Source organism: Lissotriton vulgaris, chromosome 1_1, assembly GCF_964263255.1.
Source record: "Lissotriton vulgaris chromosome 1_1, aLisVul1.2, whole genome shotgun sequence".
NCBI classification, from domain to species: Eukaryota; Metazoa; Chordata; class Amphibia; order Caudata; family Salamandridae; genus Lissotriton; species Lissotriton vulgaris.
Genome location: NC_141685.1, coordinates 306781276 through 306806514, shown reverse-complemented (window position 1 = coordinate 306806514; position 25239 = coordinate 306781276). Strand labels below are relative to the sequence as shown.

General features: G+C 45.3%; 1 protein-coding gene across 2 annotated transcripts; it reads left to right on the top strand.

Moving 5' to 3' along the window:
• The first annotated feature begins 984 nt into the window (after positions 1–984).
• LOC147747089 (uncharacterized) lies at positions 985–23176 on the top strand. Of its 2 annotated transcripts, none has more exons than XR_015299459.1 (2): positions 985–1218; positions 22056–22188. XR_015299459.1 is itself a non-coding variant. In XM_086936155.1 (2 exons), the coding sequence occupies exons 1-2, from the start codon at positions 21273–21275 to the stop codon at positions 22973–22975; spliced, it is 1341 nt and encodes a 446-aa protein (XP_086792281.1). In that variant the 5' UTR covers position 21272; the 3' UTR covers positions 22976–23176. The 2 variants fall into 2 exon arrangements, 1 of the variants encoding a protein (XP_086792281.1); XM_086936155.1 differs by lacking the exon at positions 985–1218 and adding an exon at positions 21272–21693 and having other exon boundaries at positions 22056–23176.
• Positions 23177–25239: the final 2063 nt, after the last annotated feature.

Below are 25239 nucleotides of genomic sequence, written 5' to 3'. Positions count from 1 at the left end.
TCTACTACTCTCTACTAGTCACTCTACTACTTTCTACTACTCTCTACTACTCTCTCTGTACTACTCTCTACTCACTCTCTACTACTCTACTACTCACTACTACTCACTCTCTACTACTCTAATACTCACTCTACTACTAACTCTCTATTCCTACTCACTCTACTACTCACTACTACTCTCTACTACTCACTTCTACTCTACTATACTCTACTCACTCTAATACTCTACTACTCACTATCTACTACTCAGTTTCTACGACTCCCTACTACTCAGTCTCTACTACTCTACTCTCTACAACTCACTCCCTAATACTCACTCTCTACTACTCACTCTACTACACACTCTCTACTTCTCTCTACTCTCTACTCTCTACCTCTACACCCACACACATATGCACACACACACATATATATATATATATTTATATATATATATATATGTGTGTGTGTGTATATATGCATACATATATAAGCATGTATATAATCTGCATATGTATGATGTAAATACAAATATAAATGCATGTATATATATATATATATATATATATATATATATATATATATATATATATATATATATATATATATATATATACACACATATATGCATACATATGCTTGATATGTACATGAAAGTGTGAAGGACACTAATAAAAGCAAAGCTAAAAAGCCACCTAATTTCAAACAGAATTGCTTTAACTTAAAGGAGGGCGAGACCTAATTCATTTTCAATGCTTGTTTACTTGGATTATTTATTATTTTTTCACATTCGCCTTTTTTTTAAATTAGATTTCTGTACTTTTCATATTTTATTCTTTCTCCAGTCATTGCCACTTTCTGGACGTTTAGATACTTTGCTAGATTGCTTGTGGCCTCCCGTTTTGTGAGTAGTATTTTTTCCCTGTTCTACTTGCGTAGCGCTGACGCGATGACGTACATTGTTTGCGTGGCTCCTAATAGGACCGCAGTTCAAAGTTTGGGAGGTTGTCAGCCTAGGCTGCGTGATGGCGCTGCTCGTATCGCCCGACCGGCCACAGCGGTAAATTTAAATCAATGCTCTTGAGTGACCTGCTCTGAGCTGCTGCCCCTGTTGTGAGCCTGAGGGATTCTGATGGGGATCTCCGGGAGTGCACGCACGTTTGCCATTCCCAATGGACTGGAGACGAGTGAAAACGTGTGATCAGACTCTGGGGAGTAACCGGAATTGCTGTCCTTGCATGTAAGTGTGAGGCCAGTGTCAACTGTTCTTTTTAATGCTTGCCTGCTAATGTAGAGTAAATGAGTAAGTGAGACTGAGGGGTGCATTGCAGCCATCTGAGTATGTGTGTGTGTTAATCATTTACATTATACAAATACTTTGTGCAACTGCTTGCAGTCAGTGGGTGCGGCCCTTACAGACGTGTAGCTCACTCACAACGTCTGCCCTGGTGCGGGTGCGGGCCGGCTCCGAACAACTGTTTCTGGCTCCCTTAATTTCTTACTGGTTTATTTCTCCAAAGATCCAGGAATACTCGCAGTTTGAAGGTTCGTTTCACGACAGTAACATTTGACTAATAATGAAAAACTGCTTAAGCTAAAGCTAGCTCGTATTTTAGAAATGTACTGTTAAACAGTTATGTTCTTGCAGGTTGTGATCCTTGTTGCTCACTTTAATTGCAGCGAAATGGGCTCCAATATTAGTTGGCATGATGTAAAATGCACTGGGAAGATAAAAATGATCCATAAACCATACTATTTTTTCTCGTTTTTTTTTAAACGTGCACGTTGCACAAGTTGAATATGGTCAGCTGCAGGAAAGGTGTTTTCATTGTGCTTGGGAAGTGATCAATGTGGCTTAACGGTCATCGCTGCCGGCTTTGCAACTGGGGAACGGGGTTCGAGTACCCATGTGGACTCAACAGCCTGTTGTTCTGGGCAAATCACTTAATCTTTACATGCCTGAAAGAAGAGGAATGCGACTGTGTGCATTTTAATTACCGCTCCACTACACTTTGGTTGAGTTCACACTGAAAGTCTGCCCAAAAATATTTGCAGCGATATGGACCATTACCATATTTCCATCCATTTCCATAATTCTTGCCCTGTCCCTTCAGAGACCAGGCCCCCTATGGTCCGGGCTTGAACCTCCCCGGATTTGGGCAAACCCTCCCAGAGAGGCAGGGAAACTGATTCCCTTTTCTGCTTGTTTACATGGCTGTGTTCCGCTGCAGGTAACTCTATACCTGTATCCATTTATCTGTTGTTCGTTTTTGATAACAAATGTGTGCTTGACTAAGACCAACCTGTTGACTTTGCCAATGCTTGTAGTATACGTATCACAAACCTGGTTGCTGTTGTACCACAGAAAATTGTGCACTCGAGGGGGTGATTTTATTAGCAGTGTGTGTGTTGCTGGTGTTTATGTTCACGGGGACAGCCATTGTGAGGTGGTGCTGTGCCAATCCTAGGGCTCTGGGGCTGCCCTGGGCGCAGGCATGATGGTGTGGTTATGTCTTGAGTATGACTATCTATGGTGACAGTGCAATGGTTGTGGGCTGTGTTACTGCTGAAAGTACAACAAGTACTGGCAATGCTATTAGATTCACCAGGGCACATCTTATATGTTCTTTTTGCCTGTTACCCTGCTCCCCCCCCCTCCCCCACGGATATTTTGGGTATATTGCTTGACAAACCTTTCTGGAGTGGAACACACTAAGGCCTACTTCTTGCAAGTATAAATCTTTCTACTGCATGCTTTCTAGGTAAAGTATCTTTCTCTCTCTGTGCACATATCCACTCTTATAACCTATACAGTTCTATCCTGTATGAGACTGAAGGTACCTGCAGAATATGGGTATCAGGCCTGCTGCAGAGCACTGATGCTTGCAGAATGCCTGGACACCATGCAGAGGGAATCCCAGCAATGAGGTGCACCTGGGCCTGGGTGGACGCAGTGGGCTTGGTTGACTGGGGAAGACCCTTCTTTGTCACCAGGTTGAGTTGCTTTTCAAACGCCGGTTCTCCATCACCGGTTCTTTCTACGGGGGTATACGCACAGAGCTATTTTTCTACCTCAAGCCTCTCTGAAATTAAAACATATCTACAGCACGTTTTCTAGTGCCCAAAAACGCACAACATGTTCCCCTCAGACTTTCTTAAATATCAAATCATGTATGCTTCACCCTGGTAGGTTATTTACAATTAAGAATGTGCTGTCTTTGAAATGGTAAGTGGTAACAGTTCCAAGTGTAATTCTTATTTCACAGAGCGTGAGGTGTTTTCATGGCGCCACTGAGGCGGCAATACCTGAACTTCAATGACTAAGCTTCTCAGATCTGTTCAGTTTTGCAGTTGTCAACTGCCGTGGTTTGTTAGTCATTCTTCTGGCGCGATGCCCATCGCTGCTCACTCATTCGGATCAGGTGTCGTGGACACCAGGTGGGGTAAGTTGCCAGCCTCTGAGGTAAGTCAGGCGTTATTTCAGCATTGCCAGGCAATCCGACTGCTCATGGTAACAGATGCCATTGAAGACTGGATGAGAAAAGCTGAAAGAGGCCTGAGCTCTGGGTACCTAGGGATATCCCGACAGTCGGGGTGTGAAAGAGAAGTGGAGCGATGCTAACGTCAAAACCTATGTCACGTGATACGTAAAAGGTTAGGACTGGACAGGGCCAGTCACAGGCCAGGCAGCGCAGGGCTATGGCAGGCTCAGTCAAACGCCAGCTGACCTGTTGAGAAATCTACTGCTTCTTTGGAGCTCAGTCCTCTTTGGAACAAACTGGGATGACCACAAGTGTTATCTGAAATACCCGCAGTCCTGTCATTGTCCATTTTATGTCAAAGTTGTAATATGCACGTTTTCTATCGCAGTATTTTTATGCTATGGGGGTTTGCTAGGCACTCTATCACCATGTCAGGGTTACTTGGTGCTGTGCCGAGATTCAGGGACTTTTAAGGCAGACAAACTAAAGGGAAAACAACTAGGAGTTTGTACCATAATCAAGGAATCTGTTACTCTGCTGCGTATCCATCTTTTCTACGTCACCATTTATATAGATCTTGGTTTCCAGCGATAGGGCAAATGTGACTATTAACGAGTAATTGACAAAGAATTCTGTGGTGCTGGAAGGTAAAACATGCTATTCACATGCAAGTGCAAAGTTAAACACTGCAAAGGCAGCGCAATAGGGCAAGCAACTCGTATATGCAACAAAATTAAAATAGATTTCTACCAAACCGGCGAAACTTCACGTTCATTTCTGAAGCTCACAATAAGATCACCGATATCCAACCATGTATGTAAAACCCAAAGCATTGCGCATATTTTGGAAATTTATACACATGTTCTTTGTGTGTCTGGAGATGAACACAAAGGAGTTTATGTGCAAACGGCCTTTTGCAGTACATTAGCAGTGGTGGCTGGTAATTTTGACAGGGAAGGGGGCGGGCGGGCCACAAATACACCCATACATTCACAAACATGCACTCATGCACCCATTCATAGCGCTCATTTACAACAAATTCATATGTTTATACATACACGCACGCACCTAACATTCAAAAACACAAAACGTACCTCTCTTGCAGCTCAGAGAAAGGTAAGCCTCAGAGGTCCTAGGAGTGGTGTGACTGCTGCTTTCCTGTATAGCCAGTGAGGGAAGGCAGCAGTCCCCTACTCATCACAATGTGGGATGGGTTTGGTGAGAGTTGCTGACCCGACCCCACTATGAGGACAAGGAGTGTCTCGCAGGCTGACCTTTGCTCAGCCTGACAGAAACTCTTCCTCTCTGGAAAAAGGTGTGGGGGTGTGGCCCCTTCACCCTTATGGGTGGGCCGCAGCTGAACATTAGTAGTACCAAATAGTACTCCTACAAAATGCTTTTCGGTAACCTGCATACAGATGTTAATGCCTCCGTCTCTCCTATTTTTTTATATGTAGAGCTCTCCGCTCTAACTGCGGAGATCTCTGCACACATATGGCTGCGTTTAGAAGTAAATGTGGGAGGAACGGTGGCATGGCTGGAAAATGCGGAATGCTTGCTACTAAATGGGAGTGGTTAAGGGAGGAGTAAGGAGGGGATTAGCGATGGTTAAGGAGCGGGTTATGGAACGACATGCACGCACCCACAAGACAGCAACCCTATTGATGTTCACAGACTCCATTTCTATAGTTATGCTTGCGCTTCAAAACCCCATCAGGCGTAGCAAGCTCTATATAAATACAAACCTCTATCCCTTCACTATCCCGCCACCTACACTTCTATACCCAAAAAACTGAATAACATATCCACTACTCAAATTTCTTCATATTTTGCTATACCAATTTTCAACACTAATCCTTTGAGTTCCAGAGTGGCGTGCTACTTGCCAGAAAAGCGCTTCAACATCCATCGGGGTAACAAGTGCTATATGAATGCAAACCTTTCTTCACCTTTTATCCCTCCGCTATCCGTCTCACTCCAAATAACTGATTAATATCCACCATTTGAAATTACTTTAATATTTCACCATATTAATTCACCACTAATCCTTTATGGGCTTCCTGAATAGCATGTTTCAACACCCCATCAGGGGTAACAAGCGCTATATAAATACAATCCTTTTTTCCCTCCTCTATCCTTCTGCTATTACCCTCCTTCTTCCCTCTCTCCTGCCTCCAGCTTTTCATTATTTATATCTTTTCTATTCATCTCCCATCCCATCATTTTCAATTATATGCCCCTGCTTTCCTTGTCAGTCCTTTATTCTCGCTTTTTTTTTACTCAGCTTAGTATCTCCTTTCTCCATCTCTCACTGGTATCTACTTCATATCACTGTCACTGGTATCTTCTTCGTCCATCTCTCACTTGTATCTCCTTCGTCCATCTCTCACTGGTCACCTTCGTCCATCCTTCACTCGTATCTGTTTCGTCAGTTTCTCACTCGTATCAGTGTACCCAAATAAATTATAAAGGCTGCCGCAATGGGCCAGTGCAGCGCGGCCGCCGTTTGAAGTTGTTGACTTTTCCCCACATCACCTTGGGACACCACCACTTTACTATGGGACACCACCACTTTACTATGGGACACCACCACTTTACTATGGGACACCACCACTTTACTATGGGACACCACCACTTTACTATGGGACACCACCACTTTACTATGGGGCACCACCACTTTACTATGGGACACCACCACTTCACTCTGGGACACCACCACATCCACATCACTCTGGGGCACCCCCACATCACTCTGGGACACCACTGCTATTAATTTATATATTTTCAAAGCCAACACATATTAAAGAAAATTGTCATTTACAATACCAATAGCTCACACTTTCCTAATGCGAGACCTATTGCATTGCAAATGCTTGTTTTCTGCCTGCCCCTTGTACAGTGGCACAGAATGGGTCACTGATAAAGTGTGCTTGCATGGCCACTGTTGTCCAACCTTAAAAGCCCAAATTTAACACATTTCATGTGGAGCACTCATGCCAATATAAACCTATGAAGTAACTCCCGATCTTTGAAATCTTCTGAACTTTTGTGAAATGCACGAAATTTTGGAAATTTTGAAAAAAACTTCACAATATTTCAGAGGAAAACTCTGTAATGCTGAACACTCCTAAAAAGAATTGGTTTGGTTATGACATGATGTTTGCTGGATTATATTTTCATTTGATGAAGAGCAAAACATAACCCCAGTTATAACCAATTTGTAAAACTAGCAGATTGAGAAAATCATGGGCTGCATTTTTTTAAATTTAAATGTTGAACATGCTCTGTTACTCTAAATCCTATAGGTCTGCATTTTGCTTAAGTCTATACCGTTGGTTTTAGGAAAAGGGTAGCTCTAAACGACACTACATGGCGTTAGAGGATAGTAGAAGGCTCCAAATATCGTAAAATAGCTCCTCACTGACAATAATTCTATTTGGAAGTCAGTGATACTTGCTAATTACAACAAATACTGTGGCAGCGCTACATAAAAGTATATATTCAGTGACAAGTGTGCTTAGTGAATGTAATCACTTTTTTTATTTTTTAAACTTCATTTGCCTCTTTTGGCACACACCGTATTTGGAGGTGCAGCGCCGTCGTCCACATACTGAGCTAGTGTCATCGAAGGCGGGGCTGACAGGGTCCAGGGCTGCAGCAGTCACCGTAACCCAACTGCTCTTGTGTTTGGACTGTCTGCAGCCCGGAGTACAGCGTGGGACAGGCAGGCCACACCCGAGAGAGACACAGCCAGCACCGACACCACAGACACAGGTGAGGAGGAGGAGTGCGGGCTGCCGCGTGAACCCCCCCCCCCTGCGCCAACACCCCCCTGCGTGACTCCCCGCGCTCATTGCCGTTAGTATTCCGATACTGCTCACAAAGAATACCACTAGTCTTCAAATAGTGGTCCCAAAGAATACCAGTAGTCTTCAAATAGTGGTCACAAAGAATACCACTAGTCTTCAAATAGTGGTCCCAAAGAATACCAGTAGTCTTCAAATAGTGGTCACAAAGAATACCACTAGTCTTCAAATAGTGGTCACAAAGAATACCACTAGTCTTCAAATAGTGGTCACAATCAATGAGACTACCCTTCATTTTGCTCTTGAAATAGCACAAGAGCTGCAAATAAACCCTAACAGAATACTACTAAGCTTCAAATACTATTCTTATAGAATACTACTACTCTTCTTTTAGCAATCAATTGAAGTATTCGCTATGTATTTGAAGGGTAGTTGAGTAGAACTAGTATTCCCTCATTAGCATATTTCGGCTTGTGGGCATACTACTTAGCCTTCATGCTTACTAAATGAATACTACATTTTAATAGTAAATGAATACCACTGTAACCACTGGAATCACACTATTTGAAGATCTTCCATTTTGGTGAGGGACGGTCCCTAGAGGGACACTGTGAGACGCGGTGAAACTTTCCAGTATCACCCTTCCTTTTAGCAGCCGCGAGAAGCACGTAGGAATGTGCAATCCTAACGTGCCTGCTGCACGCTGCAGGTTCTCCTTAAAAGCTTCCGGTATGAGATTGTTCATTCACTACGTGAAGTCCCTTGACCACTAGGCTCTGAGCAAACTCAGCCAGAGGTAAGTTTGGAGGACACCACAACCGGCCTCCCACAAATGCCACATATCTAGATTGAGTATATTTTCGAACAATACATATATCTTTTATGATTCTGTATTGTTGCAGATGTTCTGAGAGCACGTTGTTCCTGCCCTTTGATTTAATTGATGTATTTGGATATGAAGCGATTTTCACGTACTGAGGCTGTGTGCCCTCACAGGTTCAAAATGTATTGATGACTCTGAGCGCATGACGCCGGAGGTTAGTGAGATTATTTACCTTCTCCTCAACAATCGCCCATATCTAAATCGCGCAATAACTACACTCCACGCTGTTACTTGAAGTGTTAAAGGACAAGGTTGCAATCATTTAGACTTATTAACAGTACATCAATTCAAGAAATATACATTTCCATCCCATACCCACGCATTCTCCATTCTGCCTTCTCAAAACCATCTCACCTGTTTGACTCTTCCCCATTCACTCGATAACCTCCTTCCTTTCCCCATTCTCACCTTCACGTGCCCTCCAAGCATCCTCTGTTGACTTTGCCTTCATTGCTCATTGCCTCCCGTGCCCCGCTATCAGTCACCTGTGTACCGTTCTCCCCCCACCCGAGGGGTGGATCCACCCGTATGTGACTCCCCACCCCTCCAAAGTACCACCAACCAGGGAACCCCCGGAGGGCGTTTCGCTGCCCCCACCACCCCCCACTGTCCTGCGCACCTTTCGCCTCCTGCCAGCCAACCCGCCGGCCTCCTAGCGGATGACCATCCATCACCTCCCCCTGTATCCTGCAGCAAAGTACCATTCTTGGAGCAAACGTGAATCGCGAAAGGTGCCCTTCCATATCGGGCCCACGTGCCCTTCAGTCCTGTGCGCCTAAAACTGCCACCCCACTCTGCAGCACCCTGTGGACGACCATCCACCTAAACACGCGTCCCTAACACTTCGGGAATGTTCCGGAACAAACCCTACCAGGATAAATTGCTCTCAACGTGGCGATATTCCATCACCCCATCTGTACCTGCATGATGTGAAAACAAAAACACCCCCCTGGGGCCACTCCCAGTTGTACGGTGCCCCCCCCAACGCAGTGAACGACCATCCACCACCTGGACCAATGCCTGTATGAAACGACACCATACCCGGGCCCAATCATTGACCAACAATTGGTGCCCCCCCCGCGGTGAACGGCCATCCATCACCTGGCCTGCATCCCGTGGAACCGGTAACCTTGCAGGGCCAATCCCAGTCTGCAAACAGACACCGCCCTCACCGTGAACCGCCAGTCCCCACCTGGCCCCGTGTCCCATGCACATACCCCCTTCGTTGGGCCCAATCCTCGACCCAGGACCAACTGCCCCCTACTTCGCAGCAAACGACCGTCCACCACTTGTCCTTATGCTCAGCAAAAAGCAACCGTTCTGGGCCAATCCATTAGTCACCCAAGGTGCCCCCTCCCTCTCCGAGGTGAACGACCATCCACCCCTTGTACCACCATCCGTTGCATCCCTTGATTAACAATAATAGTCTTTGACTGCTCCTTGTTCTTACAAAGGCGCTCCCCCCAGCTCTGTGCAGCATGAGCTCATGTCCCCCACCATGTAATTATTTATTTATTTATTATTTAGAAGTTTTCTATAGCGCTAACAAGACCCGAGGGTATCAGAGCGCTTTACAGTAGAGGGAATGAAAAAGAGAACAACATGACACAAACCCAATAAAAGCGATCAGCGAGCGACAATTTTGGAATGAGGAAGTTCGGACAGCAGGACTTCTTGGTAACAGGATTCAATGTTACCGCATGGATTCCGGGGACGCTTGCTGATCCAAGTTACCCGCAACCAAGGGAACGGATAAGGCACAAGGATTTGAGTTGGCTTTTGAATTCTGCATAGGACGGTATAGTTCTGATGTGCGGGGGGATGGCGTTCCATATTTTGGGGGCATTTCCTGAGAAAGAGCAGTCAGCAGTTCTCTTCTTTCTGGTTTTTGGTAGGATGAGCAGCAGGGAGTTAGAGCTTCTCAAATTTCTGGCTTGGCCTGCTTTTTTGAGCTTGTTTGCCAAGTATTCCGGTTTGCCGGTGTGGAGGGCCTTGTGGGCGAGGCAGGCCGTTCTGAAGGTACTCCGCATTTCCGCAGGGAGCCATTCGAGTTCTTTGAGTGCCGGGGAGATGTGGTCAGATTTTTTGGAGTCTGTGATCATTCTCGCTGCCGCGTGAAGTGTTGTTTTTAGTAGGGCCAGGTGCGATTTGGGGATGCCTGTTCGGATTGAGTTCCCATAGTCCAGTCTTGATAGAACTAGAGATTGCGTGGCTAGTTTGAGGTCCTTGTTAGGAATGTAAGGTTTGATTTTGTTCAGAAGTCTGAGGTTGAGAAATGCGCTTTTCGCCGAATTCTTAATGTGGTTTGTCAGGGTTAGTTTGGGGTCTAGGGTGAAGCCCAGGGATTTAACGGAGTCGGCTAGCGTGAGGTTACCTTTGAGAGCATCGATCGACTTTAGCCACTCAGTGATTTGAGGGTTGTCTTCTTTGTTTGAGATGAGGAGTGTTTCTGTCTTGTCGGGGTTGAGTTTCAGGTGATTCTTTGTCAGCCAATCTTGAACTTCATTTAGGACATCGTTAAGTCTGTGGATGTCTTTAAGAGAAGAGGTTTCCAGGTAAATCTGCAAGTCATCCGCGTAGTGGTGGAAGTGGATGTTGGCGTTCCTGAGGAACTTGGCGAGCGGTTCCATGTAGATGTTAAAGAGCTGAGGAGAGAGCACTGATCCTTGCGGGACACCCTTGATGACTTGCTGGGTTTCGGAGGTGAAGTTCTTCACTTTTATTATTTGCGTACGGTTATGTAAGAAGGAGGAAAACCACTTGAGAACTACCTCGCCAAGGCCGGCTCTTTCTTGAAGAGTCTTGATGAGGAGCTTGTGGTCCACCGTGTCGAACGCTGCGGAGAGATCAAGGAGTATGAGGAGGCAGCACTTGTCTGCGTCAAGAGATCCATGAATGTCGTCTATGATGTTCAGCATCGCGGTTTCTGTGCTGCGGCCTTGTCTGAAGCCGGATTGGAGGGGGTCCAGGAGATTGATGTAGTCCAGATGTTGCCTCAGTTGCAGGAGTACGCAGCGTTCAAGTGTTTTCGAAAGCAAAGGGAGGTTGGATATCGGTCTGAAATTGTTCAAGTCAGTTGAGTCAAGACCAGGTTTTTTTCAGCAGAGGAGTGACTTGCCCCATTTTTAGATAATCGGGGACCACTCCGCTTTGTAAGGAGCTGTTTATGATTCTTCCCCAGATGGGCGCAAAGGTAAGCTTCATTTTTTTGATTAAAGAGGGGGGAATGGGATCTGAAACGTGTGCTGATGGTTTGGAGGTCGTGATCAGCGAGATTATCTCAGTTTCCTGGACGGGGCGAAAGCTTAGCCAGGGGGAGGGAAAGGAGTCGGATGGGATTGCCAATGGGAAGGCCGAGTTGCTCTTCTGGAGGTGCGGGTTGTTGATGTCTAGAGATAGTTCGATTTTTAAGACCTTATCGTTGAAGAAGTTGGCGAAGTTATCACAGAGTTCTTTGGATGCCTGCAGGGATGAGGGATGGGGCTTGGATGTTTGTTGTCTGATTATGTTGTAGAGCTCTTTGGGTCTGTTTTTGGATTTGACCAATGCCTCGCGGAAGAAGCTGGATTTTTTGTTTTTGATATGGTTATTGTACTTCCTACGGGCAGATTTTAGTTGGAGTCGGAGAATGGCGGTTGGGTTGTTTCTCCACTTTCTTTCTTTGGCTCTCAAGTTTCTTCTTTCTGCGTTGAGGTCCGCCGTGAACCAGGTTCTAGATGGAGTGGCTCGGCTTTGCATTGCATCTGTAAGGAACGTCTAAATCCTAAAAATCCCGGATGACACAGAAGCATTCTAGAGCGTGACGTGATCTCAGATGATCAGATTTCAATGTGAACAAACGTGGCCTTTGGCAAGACACAAACTCCTGCCTGTTCTTCCTCACTTCGTCTCTTGTATCTCCGTGCTCTGGATAATTTCCCCCCCTCGCGGCGAACGACCGGCCGCCACTTGTACTTGCCCTTCAGCAAAACAAGCAACCTTACTGGACCAATCTACTGGGCACCCAAAGTGCCTCCCCCTTAATTCCGAGGTGAACGACCATCCTCCCCATGGACCTCCATTCCCTGCATCCCCTGATAGCCCAAAAAGTTTTTTTTTTAAACCGCTCCTGGTTCGTACAACAAGGAGGGGGGTGCCCCTCCCCTCAACGCCGTGTAGCATGTAAGGTTGGTCCCCTTCAATATGTAATTGCATCACATCCGTAAGGCATGTTTAACCATAGAAGTACCTGACGACAAAGAAGCATTCTAGACCGTAACGTGATCTTCCGATGATCATAGGATTTCAATTTGAACAAACGTTAATCTCAGTTAAGAATCAGACTCCTGCACGTACAACCTCACTTCAACCCTTATATCTTCGTGCGATGGATATTTACCCTTTTACCCCACTACACGCAGTGAACGACCATTCGCCACCCGGGCCTGCCACCCGTACGCATAAACGTTCTCGGGCCAAACTTCGCCATGTTATGTTATGTTATGTCAATATTTTTTTACAGAGCGCACGTACCCGTGGGTTCCAGGGTGCCAACCATGAGAGGTGCCCCCCCCCCGTGGATGACCATCCACCAGCACACGTACGTCCCGACGTAATTGAGGAACAGTCCCCGACCATTCCCGGACCAGGACAGGTGCCTCCCCTTTGAACATAGGCCCCCACCTGCAACCTTATCCCAAATGTCTCATCACCAGGCACCCTGGCCTAGCCTTCCAATCCTTAACCCCCCAAACCATCCCCCGCCAAGCACAATCATGTGCGTGACCAGGATGCCCCCATGCTCTGTTCAGTGAAAACACATCTCCGAAAGCAAGCAAGGCCCCCCGTTAGCTACCACAGTACCATGTGTTCTGCCGCCAAGCATCCCAGGATAACACCATACCCTACATATCCCAGTTAACTTCTCCCCTCATGTATCCTCAGTTCAAGGCAAACTCACATTTCCTGCCACCCAACGACAATCATACTGGCACCACCACCCCCCCACAAATTGCATTCGACTGGTTCCCCATCATCACACAGCACACGACTGCAGTCCCTGATCCAGGGACGTCTGCACACCCACTAGTGCACCTCCTGTGACGTCAAAAATACCGGGAGAAAGGCCAACCCCCCATCCAGGCTACCGCTCCATTTCCCGATCCCACGGTAGACAATGAAAGTTAATCCTGCAAGACCTACATCGTGGTCCCCCAGCCCTCGTGCGGCAGTCGGCCCAAACATCTCTGGAAAAAACCCATGCCATCCAGTACCTATGCCGCCCCAAACACCAGACAGTACTTCCGTCACCCCGAGTCAGCAGCCCCTCCCAGGACTCCAAGAACCCTACGCCTCATTACTACGACCCTGCCACAAAACAGCCCGCTACGCACAAGTCCAATAAAGACCAAGAGAACCAACCTCCCCAGTCTGACGTAAACCAATACCGCCACCAACGTCCTACACTCTCAACCCTTTGGTATCTGGACACACCCCTCTGCGCAGAACAGACCGACACCAAAAGTGCCGCTACGCCCGGCACCCTACTGCCCCAAAGTCCGGGCACACCCCTTTCACATCCTTACCGCACCTTCGCTGCGCAGCTCGAAATGCCTGCGCCCCATCCGGGCACCACCAACCGCCCCGCGCAACCCAACCCCGCCCCCCCACAGCTCCCTTTGGATCCCCAGCTCTGAACCATAAACTCATGCGCACCCACCCAAACAATGGCCACCCAGCCACCACCTGCACCCCCGCCCACATCCCTTGCCTCCGGAAACTCCTCATTCCGCCACCAAAAAACACTCCACCCCTGCAAACTGCCAAAATACCCTGTCATGCCTACGCGCCAAGCGCCCGACAACCTAATACCAGCACCCCACACACCCCATGCTCAACCCCTCATACCCGTGTTCGCTGCTGCAGACTGCACCTCCCACCTGCACTCGGCTCACGTGAACCCCCCGCCCACAGGAAAAAATGCCATGCAACAAATCCCAGACACTAAACCTTTCAACCTCCGGTAAAGCCCTGCAAGACCGGCTCCCCACCCAGGCGTGGATAGCCCCATCTGCCAGGCCCCTACCCCGCGCACCTATGAGCCATGATGTGAAGCATGCCACCTACAACGTACCACCAAAATCTGGCTACCTCCCAGGAAACCCCGGTGCCACACCCCCGTACCCCTAGATAGCCAAGAAAGGACCCCCAACCTACTGCGTCCCCCAAGCCGCAGCTGTAAATGCATACCTGAGGGTAAACCGGTACATCTTCCGCTTGTGCATAACTGCCGTGCCCACCTTGGCCATAAAATGCAGGTCATTCTGTGTCCGCCCTCGCCTCCTGGCGTTTACTCCAGGGCCACATCCCGTTTGCTCAGAGCTGCTGCTCCCTCGGTTGCCGTGCCCTCAAACCATTCTGTAGCCATACACGACTCCTGTACGCCAATGAACAGCCTGGGCACCATGTGCCCCCCCCCCACTGCAAACCACGCAGCCGCAGCCTGTCCCCCTCAACTACCATCCACACTGCACCCCCATTGCATGCCTTCCACTGCACACACCTCGCCTTTCGCATCCAGAGCAAACAAACCTCCACTCTCCCCCTCAAACCACCTTTCTCTCACAAATTATCTGCATAACATTGACAAATTAAGCCCACTGTATCAGTTGCTGCGCGAATCCCCCAATGGAGGGCAGGCCGCCGCGGACCCCCCTACTGCTTCCGGCCAGCGTTTGGAGGCCGTTGTGCGCCGCACTGGCATCACGCCTTCCTTCTGGGCCCAAACACCTGCTCTGGTTATCCCCCCACACGGCCGGTCCAAACAGGTGGGCCCAAGCACCACTGGGCCTCTCGCCGTGCTGGCAGTCCCTGACTCCGCCATGGGCACTCCCACAAAGCGCCACCCGCATGCCCCCATCGGCATGACAGCAGCCCCCCCTCGCCACTGTCAAAGGCTGCAACCCCCGCCGTGCCGAAATAGCCCAGGGAACCAAAGAAACACTACTGGGTCTGACAATCGCCTGGCCATGACCCGTTCCAGCTGCTGTAAAGGGTGGGGTCGCATAGGGGGGGCGTCCGCCGCGAGCTCCGCAGCCTACCGCCGGTGCTCCTACCCCCCCCCAATAAATCCGCAAGCCGCACCCGGGGTGTCCGACAATGGCCAAAGGGGACCCGCAACACCAGCAATGCAGGGCAGCCCGGCCCTCCCGCAGCCCCAGTAGACCGGGAAGCCTACCCTCCCCCCACCCTCCGCGTGAGCGATGGCAACCTCCCAAACAGCCTGAAACGCGGCCATGGGCGGGAGCCCGGAAGGGGTCCCCCGTCTGCCCCCTCATCCCGGAACATGAAAACCTCCCCCTACCTGCCACAGCAAACTTCCAGGCGGTGTCCTGTCAAGCCCACTATGCCGCAGCACCCAGTAATCCAGGCCTGTACATGTAGCACACGCCCGGCTGCCATCGCTCCTCCCGGCCCGCTCGGTCACCCGGGCACCTCATGCCGAAGCCAGCCTCCGCACTGGGAGTCCCCAGTGGGCCCGAAAACGTAAATACTCGACTCGCCCTGCCCTAAGTGAAATGTCACTGAAAGGAACAAGGAACAAGCCCCCCCAGCCGATCGACAAATCGGCCGCCTATCACTAATTCACTGTCCCTAACAAACTTTCTGCCCCTAACAAACTTTCTACGTCCTCCCGGTGGTGCTCAGGTGTCAGAAAGAGGCCGGATCTTCCTCTCCTGACACCTTATATGCCCTCCCAATCCCACCCCTTCCTTTAACCCTCTAATCCCGCCCCCAACCTTGTCCTTCCGCCATTGCGCGAATACGCCGGGGGAAGACTGGTCTGCGACCTTCACTTCCCCCGGGGGCTGCAATGAGAGAGTGACTAGCTTTTAAATAAATGGGTGATTATGTATAGTTGCAGATGCTGCACCTGCCATTTGATTTATCATTATCGATATGCACATAAAAGAGAAAGCTCAAGGAGGACACCATATAAACAGGTCGCCTTCTACTCGTTGGTTTTCAATTAGAACCAACTCATAAGGTGCGCAGATAAAGAGACCCTTCACCCTGAGTTCTACATATAATATGTCTAAACACATGATTCTAACCTACAACCATTTTTCCTCTTATGCAGGCGATACACAGACATTCCTTTTGGTCCTGATGAAGACCCTTTGTTGCTGTTCCAAAATTGCACACAATCTAAAGGGTCAAAACGTCGACGTGTAGTTATAAGCTTTACAGTCCAACCTGACCACCATAAATAGAAGGACACAATTCTAGGTCACGTTGAGAGTAACCTCACCATGTTTTTCATTCTGTGCCTAAATGTATTTCTTTATATGTAGTAATTGTTATGTTCTAACCGTGTTGGGTTGTGATATATGTATCAAACACCTCACTTCTGTATTTCACTTTTGCAAAAGATGCATTTGCATCAGATTTTCATGAATACATGTCCTATTTTGCATTGAAATATGATTTTCTCCTTATAAAATACACTTCAAACAATGCAATTAGTTTGTTTTTCTAGTACGTGTTTAGTAACATTTATCGAAATTCCACTGTAAGAGGGGACAGAAGAAGAGTTCATTGGAGTTTGTGTGTTGTGGCAGAACCACTGCTCTTTGAACTTAATAATCCCTTGGTACTGCACATTACTGGGTTACCCCATTGATTAATATTGATGTTACTAATAATGGCCTGATTTTTTATGTATCACTTCATATTACACTTCTGCCATTTCTAAGTGATATAATCAATAGGTGGGACTATTAAACAAATGAATTGTGCTCAATTCAATAAATAATTCAGATATTTCAGGGATTCAAATCTGTGGCCTGCAGATGGCATGGGATGTCTACAGCGAGTGTTGACTCAAGGAGCCATCTTGCCCACTATCTGGTAGGGTTTGCTGCAGTGTAGGAGGAGAGACAGGATAAGGGTTTGCTACACTGGGTTCTCCAAAGTTGGTCCTGGAGGGCCAGATCCATGCCAGATTTTGAGCATTTGCCCATTTAGATAAAAGTAGTTAACTTAAAATTCTGGCATGGATCCGGCCCCCCCAGGAGCGACATTGGAGAATCCCGCTGTAGGAGACAAGACATGCTGACAGAGAGATCATGGTAGGCTTTTTTGAAACTTTAATGATACCTGCATGTTATCATTCTATCTGGTAATACAGAGCTTAGCGCAAGGGCGAACACCAACAGACACAGATTTAGATAAGTGATTTAGTGACAATGGTTTGAAGGAGGAATGCTTGATGTGGTTGTGCACAGGTAGCTGAGGCAAATATTTTTAATTTTCTCTTTTTTACCCATGGGATCCATTTTGATTATTATGATACAGATGTGGAGTAATCAAAGAACTATAGTAGTTCATACATTGGAAAATCTTATTATAAGGGTATTATGTCATAAAAATACAGCCAGCGTGGTTACTCACATTAGAACAGGAGTGATCTAGCTGCTAGGTTACTAAAGGATCAGCAGCTCTTCCAGACTGGGCTGCATGGGGAATTGTTTTCTTTTTGGGACGGGGAGCTTTCTTGAATATCTATAACACTGTGACAGTGAAATATAATATTTCTTAGCTTTCAGTGGGATTGATATCCTAACTCTAGTTAATTTTGTTTTGCACTATTTTTTGAAGGTGTCAAGGATATAGGGTGCTTTAAAAATAGATTGGAATGAGACATGGTTATGGCAAGACATGGACACACATTGGTAGAGACACTGATAGACCAGCGATTAAGGAAAACAATAGCCACATAGGAAGATAATGAGACATTCATCTAGTCCTTGCAGGATGGAATTATTGCCCCAGATTCCGAGCTGGACTTGTGGCAGTAGCAAGTTGGTTGAGAACCAATTGCTTACAATTGAATGCCACAAAAACTGAAGTTTTGGTCTTGGGGAAACATGCTGAGCTATGGGGAGACCAGTGGTGGCCTCCAGAGTTGGGCATCACTCCCATCCCAGCTTCCGAAGTGAAAAACTTAGGGGTCTGGCTGGACCCAGCGCTCACCTTCACAGGTCACACGAAGTAGGTCGCAGCCACCTGCTACGGCATCTTGCGAGGCTTAAGACCGGTACTCAAGTTCTTCGCCTCTCCCACCCGGCAGCTCGTGGTCCAAGCCTCGGTTCTATCTCGGCTGGACTACGGAAGTGCGCTGCTGTTAGGGGTAAACCATGCTGAGGCATCCAGGCTTCAAAGGGTACAGAATGCTGCGGCGCGGGCCATTGTTGGTCTTCCCAGGCATTGCTCTGTTTCCAGCACCATCTTGACCCTTCACTGGTTGCCGGTCAGACAGAGGATTAAGTTTAAAGCGCTCTGTCTGGCCTTTAAAATCATGAAGCTCTCCTCGCCGCCGGCTCTTGCCAACTTGCTTATCCCCTACATCCCTTCGAGGTCTTTGAGATCGGAGGCTCTTCATCTCGCGGTCTGCCCCCGTTTCAAACTCAGCAGAATGGGTGGCCGCTCTTACCGGGTGCTTGCCGCGGGGCTGTGGAACTCGCTCCCGGTGCACATTCGAGCTTTGAATAACCTGCCCACCTTCAGGCGTGCTATTAAAACTTTTTTGTTTCCTGTTCTTGAGTAGCCGCTCCCCCTTTCTCCTCTCTTCTTGCATGTTATGTTGTAGTATCTGTCTAAGCGCCAGGACGCCCCTTTGCTGGGGCAGCTGTGCGCTGTATAAATAATGTTAACATAACCTAACATAACATTATTATAATTAACTTTACCATGATTTGGAACAGCCATCTATATCAAGAGAACTCTGAGTGCCTGGCAGGAATATTTTTGCCAGTGATACATTCACCTGTGAGCCAAATGCCCTGTAGGTACAGCTGAATACCAACCAGACACCCTTTCATTATTTCCCCTCGTGGCTGTCTAGTTTTTCCCAAAATGTTGTCTCGATTTGCATGAAAAAAATAAAACAATGGACATGATGTGCAGAGAGAATACTGCCTGCATGTGTTTGTGTGTGTGTGTGTGTGTGTGTATATATATATATTCACTGAAAAAACCATAGGTTATAGGCCATATATAGTTAGGAATTTGCATTTACAAAACCTTGAAAATTCACTGAAAAAACCATTGGTTATAGACCATATATAGTTAGGGATTAGCCTTTTCAAAACCTTATTTTACTCACACAAAACCATTGAAATTTCATATATAGTTAGTTCCACTAACTATATATCGCGCACCCGCAATCCACTGCTGATGATGTCACATATTACATCATTCATGACATGGTTAGTGACATCACTGATGACATCACTGATGACATCTCAAATGACATCACTGATGACATCACTGATGACAACATCCAGTGACTGTGTGTTTCTGTAAAGTTAAAATATGTCTTACATATTGAAGAATGAGTGGATGTAAAAGTGTCTGGATGAAGGATTTAGTAGGTGCATGACTGACTGTATGAGTGAGCGATTAGATGTGTCTCACTGAGTGCATGGGTAAGTGACTAAACTGTCTTAATTTGTGCATCATTATGTCTGTTGTTCTTTAAACTGCTGCATGTGTTGATCAGTAGCTATATGAGTAACTATATGGGTTATTGATTGGTTGCCCAAGTATTTGTATGGGAGACTGAGTGTGTGTGTGTGGGTGGCTGGGAGGTGTTTGACTGTGTGCATAGATGTGTGAGCAGTTGATTCACTAGATGTATGGGTTCAAAAGTGCATGTGAAAACAGCTGTATGGGCGGTTGACTGTGTGCATGAGTGTATTGGTGAGTGAATGGATATCTCAGTGCTACATGTCAAAGTAAGTACATATGTAAAACACAGTACATGTGAGAGTTGACATATATAAATAACTGTGCATAAGAGCCAGTGAATGTGTGAGTGGCTGTATGGATCATTGTGAACATGTATCAGGGATTGTATAAGAGAGTAAAGTAAATATGTGTTAGTATATGTTTGAATAAGTAAGGTGTGTATAACTGTATAGTTGAGAAAATGGAGGTGTGATTGATTTTTTGCATAACTGACTAGGTGTGTGAGTAACTCCATGGATGAGTGACAGTCTGTGACTGTCTGTTTACACTGATTGTATCTAAGGTTATATTAGAGTCTGAAGAGGTTCATGGTATTATCACATGAATGATATCATCAGTGATGTGATCAGTCATGTCAAATGAGATGTTATCAGTGATTTTATCAGTGATGTCATTTGAGATGTCATTAGTGATGTCATCAGTGATGTCATTTGAGATGTCATCAGTGATGTCATCAGTGATGTCACTAACCATGTCATGAATGATGTAATATGTGACATCATCAGCAGTGGATTGCGGGTGCGCGATATATAGTTAGTGGAACTAACTATATATGAAATTTCAATGGTTTTGTGTGAGTAAAATAAGGTTTTGAAAAGGCTAATCCCTAACTATATATGGTCTATAACCAATGGTTTTTTCAGTGAATTTTCAAGGTTTTGTAAATGCAAATTCCTAACTACATATGGCCTATAACCTATGGTTTTTTCAGTGAATTTCATTGTTTTTTTAATAGCAAATATCAAAAGCTGTAAAATGTCAAGTACGTGATAGGTAAAAACTTTTTCGTGTTTATGCACGCTGATGTGCTTTGAACGCTGCCCCCCTCCCCTCTTTTCTCTTAGTAGTACTCTCTCTTTGCAGATAGTGAAGAGTAGTTAACGCAGGCCTTTACCCCCGTTGTAATCCGTCGTGCCTGCTTGTCTCTCCGTTTGATTGATTGTTATCCAAGCATCATGGCCCACATGCATCAAAGTTGGAGATTGCGATTTCTTATTTGCATTTTGTAAGGAATTGCAAATAAGAAATCGCAAAATGGTATTCATCAATTTTTTCGCGATTTTTTTGCGAATCGCAAAATGTCGCAATTAAATGCGATTCGCGCTTTTTTCCGCATTTTGCGAAATCGCATAATGCGAAATCGCATTTTGCGATTTCGCAAAATGCGAAAACAGCACAGTTGATGAATTGATGCAGTCTGATTACCTGAGAGCCACAGAAGGCAATCAGGGACACCTGATGTTCCCTTTGAATGTAGCTCTGGCAGTTGATCTCAGAGCTTGGTGAGGAAGGTTGGTTATTGCTGCAGTGTGTGTTTTGGAGAAGGAAAAACATGGAAAATCAAGAGGCAGAGGGGCCCTCCAGGAAGAGAAAAGTCAAATTTTCTGACAAAGAGCTTGAAATTCTGATTGAGGAGGTGACAGACAGGCATGAACAGTTGTTTGGGAAACTGTCTCACAAAGTGCCTGATGCTGTAAAAAGGAATATGTGGCTCAACATTCAGTCAAAGGTGAATGCAGTTGGAGTGGCTCACAGGGAAATCTGCAATTTACAAAAGCGCTGGTATGACTTGCGCAGTCGTGCTAAGGAGAAGATAGCTGAAAGAATAAAATCAGCAAATAGAACTGGAGGGGGCACCCCTAAAGACACACCAACTACCCCTTTGGATGACCTTGTGGAAGGGACACTTCTGACTGAGGCAGTTGTTGGAGTCATAAACATAGACACTTCAGACCTCATCACTCCCTCTGAAGGTAAGTTAACATGTGTTTGGTAATGTAAGTGTGTGAATGATATAGTTATTAATTTCCATAGTGAAGCATTTAAAAGCAAGACTGTTCCAACATTTACATGCTTGGTTCATTACATTTAGAAGCCAACTTGCCTATCTGACAGGGAATTTAGATTGGTCACAGTAATGCATCATGGTTAATGTAGTTTCTGAGAAACACTGCTTGACATGCAAAAGTTTTACATCTCATAAAAAAATACATAACAACAGATATGTTAGTAAATATCCAAAATTTATTTAAACCACATCCATGAGCTACAATTAATACTTTTATTAATCACAGCAAAGCACTTTCAAATCAAAATATCTGTTTTTATTTCACAGAATTACTACAAGAATTGATAGAGCGAGATCTAAGAGATTTCACTAACTTAGAAATTCAAATAAATGAGGATGCCAACATGCCAAGTACCTCAACAGCACAGGAGTCATTAACTGAAAGGCAAAGAGTACGCCAATTATTGCAAACAGAATCTGAGGATGAAAGTACTCAAAGAAATGCAGTCTCAACACCAGAGCCCACACCAACAGCCAACAATGTCAGGCCTAGTAGGCGAATGAGACAAAGCCAATTTTACAGAAGGCGTCCAAGGACATCCACAGTGTCTATGTTTGAGGAGGGTTCCACCACTGGTAGCCATGTTGAGGATAAAATATTAAAAATACAGCGTCTGCAAGGAAAAGACATTAGAATTATAAAAGGAAACATGAAGTTTATGTGCAAAAACATAGCAGGCATGCACAGCACTATGAAGAAGATGGCTGATGATTTCAAATGCACCCAAGAGGCTACTGTTAAAAAAATGGACAGTATAGCAAAATCATTGAAATCTATTTGCACAGTAATGACATTGCAACATAAGGAAAGTGTTCATAGGCACCTTACGCAACAGACAACCTTAAATGGCCAGAACAGACTGTTATCAAGAATTTCCAATTCATTGTTCAAAATTTGCAAACAAAATGCAGAAATTCATGATAAAATTAATGCTTCATTTGTGGCAATAAGAAGGGGAATGGAGAGAGAGGTTTCCATAGAGCATGCTTGTAGCAGTGATAATATACCTGTTTTAACTCCACCAAAGGATGATATTGCTATGGGTGGGACAAAAGTTAATCCACCAGAAGGTATCTTTGGTGGCTCTAGAAGAAGTGTTAGATTTGCTAAGGAAGCATGCAACACGGTGATGGATGAAGGAATTAAAAATGCAAAGGCTTTGGGTGTGCGTGGACGTAAAAAGTAGTTCACAAGCAACATCTTTGTTAAAGGCATTTTTCATGATTATTTTTTATTCACATTTACTCATTGACTGAAATGAAGGTCCTCATAAATAGACAGAGGCCTGGTGTTTTTTTCCTGACACATTAAAAAAATTTAGTTTGTATAATCTGTACATGTCTTTGGTTCCATAGTACATATTTCCTTGATTTGAAAACAAATTAAAATAAAGCATGGTACCTTTTCAAAAATAATTCTGTGTAATTTCCGCTCTCCTCATCCGTCCTTCTGCAGCTTCTGGTCCATGTTGTCTTGCTGGGGGTTGCTGGGGATCATTGTCATTTGGTGGTAACATGTCTTCTTCTTCCAAAGGTATGCCTCTCTCAGTTGCCAAGTTGTGCAGCATGGCGCAGACTGCAACAATTTTACAGCATGTTTTTGGATTATACTGCAAACTACCACCAGTCTTATGCAGTATGCGAAATCTTGATTTAAGCACACCAAATGTCCTCTCAATTACATTACGCGTTGACTTATGTGACTGGTTGTAATGTTGTTCCTTTCTACATGCTGGGTTCAGGTATGGAGTCAATATGTATGACCTAACTCCATAGGCACTATCACCTACAACCAAAACAAAGCATCAATTACTTTACATATGTATTACTTGGTAAGTGTGACAGAAGGACAAGTTATAAATTTGAAAAGGAGAAAACATTTTACCTAGCAAATAACCATCTCCAAACTGTCCTGCTAAAAGTCTGGCATGTATTGCACTATGTTTGAAAATGTAGGAATCATGGGCACTCCCTGGGTAACTAGCTACTATGTCAGTTATGATGGTCTTGGAGTTACATATCACTTGAATATTCAGAGAATGAAAATTTTTCCTATTACGGTATATGTACTCATTTTCAGATGGAGGACAAATAGGTACATGAGTCCCATCAACACATCCAATCACATGAGGAAATTGTGCCATACCATAAAAATCCACTTTAGTTCTCTGTAAATCTTGTTGAGTAGAAGGAAACTTTATGTAATGACCAATTCTACTTAACATTGCATCCAAAAAAGAGTTGAAAAATCTGGACAGAGAGCTCTGGGATACACCACCAGCAATAGCTACCACCCCCTGAAAAGAACCAGACGCTAAAAGGTGTAGACAACACAGGACTTGAACATGAGTAGGGATAGCCTTTGTCCTGCGAGTCTCCCTTTGCAACAAGGGATCCAAATCATTTATTAAATCAATTATTAAGTCACCAGTAAGCCGGTACCTATCATAAATTTGGTCTTCAGTTTGACCAAGCAAAGTAATCCTAAGTCTAAATATTCTCTCTTCTATCTGCCTTCCCCTCAAACCTGCTCCTATTCTCAATCTGTGGCGGCGTGCAAGGAAGAAAAGTGCTGCCATTGTGAAAGGCTCCTGCTTGCTCTCTGAAAGACAGCAACAGTGGATGCAGGCAAGCCCTGCCTTATATGGGGGAGCTACAAATCAGCAAGACCATTAGAAAAGCTGCTTTGCAACCCTTAAAAGTGCATGCAAATCTAGGAGTAAAATATTAAAAGACAATGTTAAGTTGAAATACAAATACATTTAAAAGTGAAAATCACAGTACATCATGTGTACATAATATTTCATTCAGCAACATTTCTCACCCTTTGAATGTGCTCATTTTCCACAGATACCCACTGAATATTAACCAAAACCTGTGCAGTTGCAGGATTATTTGGGTAAAAACACATATTGCATCTGTTATTCACAAAAGGTCATAGGTTGCACTACATCAGCCCATGCCCTGACAATTGACATCATTCACACAGTTTGGGAATGCACTCTGACACTTTTTATTGCTGTCACGACTTCCACACCGCCCACAGTACCAACTTTCCAAAGCTTGCGAAAAAATTACACCAACTCTGACTTGTTCTAAAATTTAGTAATGCTAAATGCGAGTTCTACATAATTCGCATCTTCTAAACTTTGATGCATAGGCTGTTTTCCATTTTAAATCCGAATCACATCCGTTGCGAGTCATTTAAGGACTCGCACACTAAAATAGGAATTCGATATTACCGAAAATGCACACCAACAATGATGCATCTCAGCCGAGCAGATTGCATTCGCAAACGCCCGTTTTCTCAGAAAAATGACGATTGCGAATGCAATCTACTTTGATGCATGTGGGCCTTACTGTTTTACAATTGATTCTCTTTGGTTCATTCTCTATTTACAAACAAGCACAAAGTCGCAATACTCTGTTTAGTCTTTGCAGATAGTGAAAA